We start from the raw sequence: 7,577 nt of genomic DNA, 5'->3' as shown, positions 1-7,577 counted from the left end.
GGGGTTGCCACAAAGAAGAGGGAGTCGAGCTATTCTCCAAAGTGCCTGAAGGCAGGACAAGGAAGCAACGGATGGAAACTTATCAAGGGGAGAAGCAACCTAGAATTAAGGAAAAATTTCCCGACAGTTAGAACAATTAATCAATGGAGCAAATTGCCTCCAGAAGTTGTGGGTGTTCCATCACTGGAAGTTGTTGAGAAGTTTTGAAAAGTTTTTGGACAGCCAAAAAGGTATTGGGTCTCCCACTTGAGCAGGGGGTTGGGCTAGATGATCTCCAAGGCCCTTTCCAACTCTTGTTATTCTGAATTTAGAGAAATTGTAGTAGGGCCATTTCAGCTTCAACAGAGAGCTTTAGCGAACCTGGGGCGCCCTCTGCTGGATCTACATGGAATCCTGCAGCTTTGGTTCTGAGATCGAATTCTCTCCACTGTAAGTACTACTTCCTTCTGTAACAGAACAGACTTTTTGGGAACTGTTGACTGTAGAGAGGATGGGCAAAAGGAAGAAGAAGGCATTTGGGGTGCAGGAGGGGCTTATCATCAACCACTCTCATGTTTTGATGGGAGCAGGCATGATGGAGAGGGCCAAGTCAAGACTCCCACTTGTGGTCACTAAATGAGGATTCCCTGCATTTCCGTGCCTGCCTTCCAAACCTTGCACTGTCTTTGAAATACATCTGAAATGGAAGTCCCATAACTCTCAGCCAGTGTTGCCTTTATGACTTGAGGTCCAGCACATGGGAGGTCTGGAACAAACCTTGTAACCAGAGTTCAGTCCAGTCTCGCTACACATTAAAAAGGGCTACAGGTTGCCCATCAGAGCCTTGGCTTGGCCCTCCCTCTCCGCAAGCTGTGGCAGGTAGAAAGACAGGTGGGCTCTTGGGTTCCCTAAAAACTAAGGGTGATATAACAGCAGTATCCCAGCATTTGAGGAGCTGCCACAAAGAAGAGGGGTTCAACTAATTTTCCAAAGCACCAGAGGGCAGGACAAGAAACGATGGATGGAAACTAAGGAAGGAGAGAAGCAACCTGGAGTTGAGGAGAAACTTCCTAACAGTGAGGACAATTAACCAATGGAACAGTTTTGCCTTCACAGGTTGTAGACGCTTCATCCCTGGAGGTTTTTAAGAAGAGGCTGGGCAGGAATAGGGTCTCCTAGTCTGAGCAGGGGGTTGGACTAGAAGACCTCCAAGGTTCCTTCCAGCTCTATTGACCTCTCTCTGGTCACTGGATGAATTGTTGTAAGTCGAGGACTACCTGTACTATAGTCCTTCCACTTCTACAATCAACTTTTTGTTTTTTCTAAAAAAAAATGCAGCTACAGTATTTAATCTGGCTGAAGGTATTTTTGTAACAAAAGGGACCAGGGTCAAAGAAAGCGAGTTGCAGTGGTCGGGAATCAACCCGTGCCTCCCCCGTCAAAAACGGGAACCCTACAGCTGAACCAGAGTAAATACTTGGACAAGTTTTTCTCTCTCTTCTACACCAACCTGTTGCTTCACGTCTTTATTTGACGTATCTCTCCAATTTATATCGCCTCCCACGTTACAGACGCACACGGACTCTTTTCCTCCCCGTTTGTTTTTCCTAATTTCGAAAAATTTTCTGAGCTCTTTGATGCAGCTGAAGCAGCAGCCGGTGGTTCGCTAGACTGACCCTCCTCAGACTGTTTACGTAACTCGCTGAAACAAGCCCAGGACGATTATTGGGGGGACTAAAACCATTCCATTCCATTCCCTCCTATTGCTATTCCATCCCATCCCAAGCATTCCCATTCCCATTCCCATTCCGTCCTATTGCTATTGCGATTCCATCCGCTCCCATCCCGTCCCGTCCCGTCCCGTCCTATTCCTATTCCTATTCCTATTCCTATTCCTATTCCTATTCTCTATTCCATTCCCTCCTATTTCCATTCCATTAGCATCGCGGTGATTTCAATCTCGCTGGCCGCACGTGCCAAACCCGCAAAACAGGTTCGGGAAAGGGCTCCGCCCGTCTGGCAGGCAGGATCGGATCGGGCAGGCATCGCTCGGAGCCATCTGGCGAGGAGCCCCAAGGCTCAGCGGAGCTGATCCGCAGCTGAGCGGGAGAAGGACGTGCAGCCAAGCCGTGATGGCAGGTGGGGGGGGGTGGAGAAAGAAGGTGGCAGCGGCGGCTGTTGCAGTGCCCACTCCCTAGTTCACTCCCGTCTCGCCAGCCCCGCTTCGCCAACAGGCGCCCCCTGGTTTATAGGAGCCTCTTTTGGGCCGGGCTGTGAGGTCTAGGGCCCCGGCGGCTGCTTGCCTGCTTGGAGCACGCTGGTTCATCCCCGCCCCGAGTCCGGGGACGAATGGACGGACGAAACCCGAGTTAAGAAGCGGAGGCGGAGGGCGCAATTTTGCCTGGGGCGAGCGGGGAAACTCGGGGAGCTGGCTGGATGCGGAAGAGAACTTTGCGATCTCGGGGAATCCCGCAGCTCCCCCCCCCCAAGTTTAGTTTCCTTCTAGTTTCCTGTGTTTTTACGGCTTTCTTTCTGCCTCGGAGAAGCACAGAAGGACGGGCGCTCCTGCGCGGCGCTCTCCCAAAAGAGAGAGCGAGTGGACCCCAGTTCTGTAGTTTTAGTTTAGTTTAGTTTTATTCCAATTTCTATACCTCCCTTCTCCCTAAGGACTCAGGGCGGTTTACAGCCAGATAAAACAACAGATATAAAAATTAAAAACAAATTTAAAAGACTAATACGAAATTGGCTGAAAACTATAAAAACCAGTAAAACCCCCATTAAAAAATTATTAGGCCAGTCCTGCGCGGTGGATTATTATTATCCACCGCCAGTCCTGTAATTATGTAGAAACCTTAGTTGCTGCTGTTAACGGTGAATTTAGGAAAGAGAAATTAACCCACTTTTTCATGAACAGAACGTGGCTCAATGACTGCGGATTTTCTCCATCGGGATCTTTTAATTTCTTAACATTTTATTGAACAAGTGCTGGAAAATGGGTTTTCCAAACAGCTCTGATACAATTTGCCCCATGATAATCCGGAATCCCTTTTTCGATAGTTTAACAAGTTTCCTATACCTCTAAAGAAACAAATACAAATTTATTTATTTATTTACTTACTCTTTGGAACGGACTCCCCCCTGGTTTACGTCAAATTCCTGACCTTCGGACTTTTCGCCGCGAACTGAAAACATATTTGTTTGTTCGTGCGGGGCTTTCTTAAATTGTTTAATTTTAAATTTTTTCTCTGGTTTTAATTGGGGTTTTTAGATTCTTAATTCTTAATTATTTCGGGCATACTGTATAATAAGTTTTTTAATTGTATTTTAACTGTATATTGTTCTTTTTTATCCTGGCTGTACACCGCCCTGAGTCCTTCGGGAGAAGGGCGGTTTATAAATCCAATAAATAATAATAATAATAATAATAATAATAATAATTTATTATTCACGTTCAACAAATACAATATTGTGCTTCTGCCAGCGAAAAATGGAGCTTGGGAGGGTCGTGCTCAGGGGAGGGGGCGTTTTCGCTGGCAGAGGGCTACCACAAACGAACGAAAAACCAAACAAAACCCCCAAAAAACAAAAAGGAGAAATGTTCTGTTTGTGTGTTGTTGTTTTTTGTTGTTGTTTTGCATTTGAGCATCCAAGAAGGGACAGGAAAGGAAAAAAGAGAAGAGAAAAATTAAAAGAAGGAAAGATGGGAAGAGGGCAAGGAAGGGTCCCACTCCCACCCCGCGCCCCACTCTTGGGTTTCAGCTCTCATTCTTTCCTAGCCGTGAGAATCCTGAGCCTTGGAGTCCAGGGGTCGTAAAGGGGCCGTAAGGATTCGAGCCTGACTTTCAAAAGGGCCGGCAGCTTCGTTTCTACTTGCCCCGCGCGGCAGATGAGGAAGTGCAAAAAAAAACCCAGAAAGCCCCAGAAGAGAACTACATCTGGGTGCTGACGTTTCCTCTGCGCGGCAGAGCCTTTGGCTTTCTGCTTTTGCTCCAGGTTCGTCGCCCTCTGGGCAGCCCCTGTCTGGGGAACTCCCAGCCCGTCCACGGGACCCGTGAAGTGATGCGAGGATAGCAGCTGAAGCGGTCCAGAAGCGGTCCGTTTTTTTGTGTCTACTAAAACTACTTTCTTCCCGGCTACAGCTACTCCTCCTCCAATTCCGCCCCCGGGCCTTTCTGGGTCGTTTTGTGCGTGGGACGGACCGGCTGGGAGCTGCCTTGGGGGCGTCACAGCGCCAATGGAGAAAAGGCTAGAAAGAGGCGCCCCGGGGACAGCACAAAGCCGAAAGACCGTCGCTCTCAGCCCCGCGGCCCGCTCCTGACCCACGTCCTCGCCGGTACCCACCCACTCCGATCGAAGAAGTCAGAAGGCCGAACCCCTCAGCGCGCGGACTGGCCGCCGGACTGGGAGACCGGGGCGTTTGGCGAATTATCCCGCGCGGCGGCGCCCCCCATAGATCTTCTGCACGCGGGTAAGAGAGCAAAGCTGCCGCGGGGGACAAGGGGTACCTGTCCAGGCTCTCCCCTGGCAAGGATGCGCCCCGCCCATAGGAAGCCCACGGGAGTCTTTGGGTGCCGAACACGCGCCCCTGCATGGCTTCTATAGACATAATGAGAGATTTGAGGGGGGGCGGGGGAAATTAAAAAAAAGCGAAGAAATTCAGCTGTTACAAGGGGAAATCTTGTGCTTTTGAACATTCCGACGGAAGGTTTTCTTTACTATTTATTTCCTCTCCCCCCCAAAAAATTTGGCTTCACCCCCCTAATTCTTTTTCTAGCATTGACGATTCTGAGAGTTAGAGTCCATAGGTCGTAAAGGGCTAGTAGGTACTTGACGGACACACACACCGAATTTTATTTTTTTTATTTTTTTTATAAAGTGCTAGGAGCTCCCCCCGTTTTTTATAATTGTCCCCTCTTGGGGGATGAAGGCGGAGAAAAAACAAACAAACCGGAAACCCGCAGAACAGATGCATACACGCGCTGACGATATTATTATTATTATTATTATTATTATTATTATTGTTGTTGTTGTTGTTGTTGTTGTTGTTGTTGTTGTTGTTGTTGTTGTTGTTGTTGTTGTTTACACCCCCCACACACACTCGTCTGGCTTTTTCATCCTCTGCGCAGCCCGATCTCGGCAACTGACAACCGCACACGGCAGCGGGGAACCAGTGCCAGGAGGGAAAGAGGAAATCGGAAGCGGTACAGAGTCCCCATTGCCTCTACTACTACTCAACCCGTGGCTACCGCTACTCCAACTCCGCCTCGCCTACCGCTACTCCTCCTCCAACTCGGCCCCGGACTTTTCCGGTTTTCTTTTTATGTGTGTGGGGACGGACCGGTCGGGCTGCTGCCTTCGGTGAGTCACAGCGCCGACGGAGAAAAGTCTAAAAAGAGGCGCCCCGGGTTGAGCACCCAGCCGAAAGACCGTCGCTCTCACCCCCGCGCCCTGCTCCTGACACACGCCCTCTCCAGTGCCCCCGCCCCTTCCGATGGAAGAAGGCAGATTCCCGAACCCCTCGGCGCGTGGACTGGCCGCCGGACCGGGAGACCGGGGCGTTTGGCGAGTTAAAGAGTAAAGAGGTCAAAGTAATCCACCACGGAAAAACGGTTGATTTTTCGTAGTCCTCTATGGGGGGTGGGATTTCAGATCGGTCAAAAAAGTAAAGAGGTCAACGTAATCCACCGCAAAAAAATGGTTGATTTCTCTGCAACCCAACAAGAAAAACACAGACTTCAGAGGATAATTAGAACTGCAGAAAAAATAATTGCTATCAACCTGCCTTCCATTGAGGACCTGTATACTGCACGAATCAAGAAGAGGGCCGTGAAAATATTTACAGACCTCTCGCATCCTGGACATAAACTGTTTCAACTCCTACCCTCAAAACGACGCTATACGGCACTGCACACCAGAACAACTAGACACAAGAACAGTTTCCCCCCCCCAGGCCATCACTCTGCTAAACAAATAATTCCATCAACACTGTCAAACTATTTACTGAATCTGCACTACTATTAATTTTCTCATAGTTCCCATCACCAATCTCTTTCCACTTATGACTGTATGGCTGTAACTTGTTGCTGGCAATCCTTACGATTTATATTGATATACTGACCATCAATTGTGTTGTAAATGTTGTACCTTGATGAACGTATCTTTTCTTTTGTGTACACTGAGAGCATATGCACCAAGACAAATTCCTTGTGTGTCCAATCATACTTGGCCAATAAAAAATTCTATTCTATTCTATTCTATTCTTAGTCCTCTACGGGGGAGGGGATTTCAGATCGGATAACAAAGTAAGGAGGTCTACCTAATCCACCACGTAAAAACGGTTGATTTCTCCTAGTCCTCCGGGGGAGGGGGGGTTTCAGATCGAAGGGTCGCCCCTTCGCTGCCACCGCGCGATGCTCAAACGGGAGGGTGTTTCAGCTGACGCAAAACGTCTCCCGATTGTTTCTTCGCGGATCAAGGGGGAGGATATGTGCTTGTTCGGAACTAAGATCGATTTTATCTGGCAACGGTAGGGCAATTGGAGTTCGGGAGAGATGTGCGGCTTGGAATGAGAATCAATCAGGAATCGGGGGGAACCTCCCTCCTTTCTGTGGATCTGCGCAACGTGGGTATTCTTTTTTGAACCCCCCCCCCCCGCCCCCCCCGTTTTTTTTAAAATAACCCCATCTCTCTGAGCTGGACAACTCTGGAATGAAGGGTGAGTTTAGGAGTGAAAGTTCATTTGACCCACGGGAGGGGAGGGGAGGGGAGGGGAGGGGGATGTGCCCCAACTTCTTACATCCACCCTCCATTCCCCCCCCCCATCATTGGAAAAAGGCCAACAGATCCCGCTCTTTAGGGGGGGGAACTCTGCGAAAAGGACGTTCGATTTAATACTTGGGGGGGTGTCTGAATTTGTACTCTTTGGGTTTCAGGGGGCATTTTTAAAAAAAAACTGGAGTTCTGTCGGCTTTTTTTTTTTTTTGCTTTTTTTGTTTCCAAAGTTGGGATTCTTTTTATATGTCACTCAGGTCGCTGGGAAAAAAAATGTAATTGATCTCAAGAGATTCTGTCCACAGATATTGTGTTATTGTATTATTATTATTATTGTAGATTTGAACATCCCAACGGAATGTTTTCTTGCTATTTATTTCTCCTACACACATTTGGATTCAACCCCCCTTAATTCTTTTCCTAGCCTTGACGATTCTGAGAGTTAGAGTCCATAGGTCGTAAAGGGGCCATAAGTCCTCGACCCCCACCCCCACCCCGACTTTTATAAAGTGCCGGGGGAGCTCCGTTCACAATTGTCCCTCTCGGGAGATAAGGAAGGGGGGGGGGAACCGAAAAGTCCGCAGAACAGACATGCATACATGCGGTGACGATTTTTTTTCTTTGGTTTTTTTGTTTGTTTGTTTGTGGGGTTTTTTTTTCCTTTTCTTTACCCCGCTCGTCTGGATTTGTCACCTACTGTGCAGTTACACCTGCACCTACACCCGCAGTTGTCAGTGCACCAGATGGGGGGGGGCAGACTCTGAGAAAACGACTTTCGATTTAATACTTGGGGGGGAATCTGAATTTGAAAAGCGGAAGCGGTACAG

At 48.4% G+C, this 7,577-nt stretch overlaps 1 protein-coding gene across 1 annotated transcript; it reads left to right on the top strand.

Moving 5' to 3' along the window:
• The first annotated feature begins 385 nt into the window (after positions 1–385).
• LOC131190369 (uncharacterized) lies at positions 386–5,659 on the top strand. Its single transcript, XM_058167688.1, has 4 exons — positions 386–429; positions 3,973–4,030; positions 4,251–4,447; positions 5,106–5,659. Exons 1-4 carry the CDS (start codon positions 386–388, stop codon positions 5,548–5,550), a joined length of 744 nt encoding a protein of 247 aa, XP_058023671.1. The 3' UTR covers positions 5,551–5,659.
• The last annotated feature ends 1,918 nt before the right edge of the window (positions 5,660–7,577 follow it).

Source organism: Ahaetulla prasina, chromosome 2 (assembly GCF_028640845.1).
Source record: "Ahaetulla prasina isolate Xishuangbanna chromosome 2, ASM2864084v1, whole genome shotgun sequence".
NCBI classification, from domain to species: domain Eukaryota; kingdom Metazoa; phylum Chordata; class Lepidosauria; order Squamata; family Colubridae; genus Ahaetulla; species Ahaetulla prasina.
Note: the sequence above shows the minus strand (reverse complement) of the source record. Positions and strands in the feature narration are given on the sequence as shown.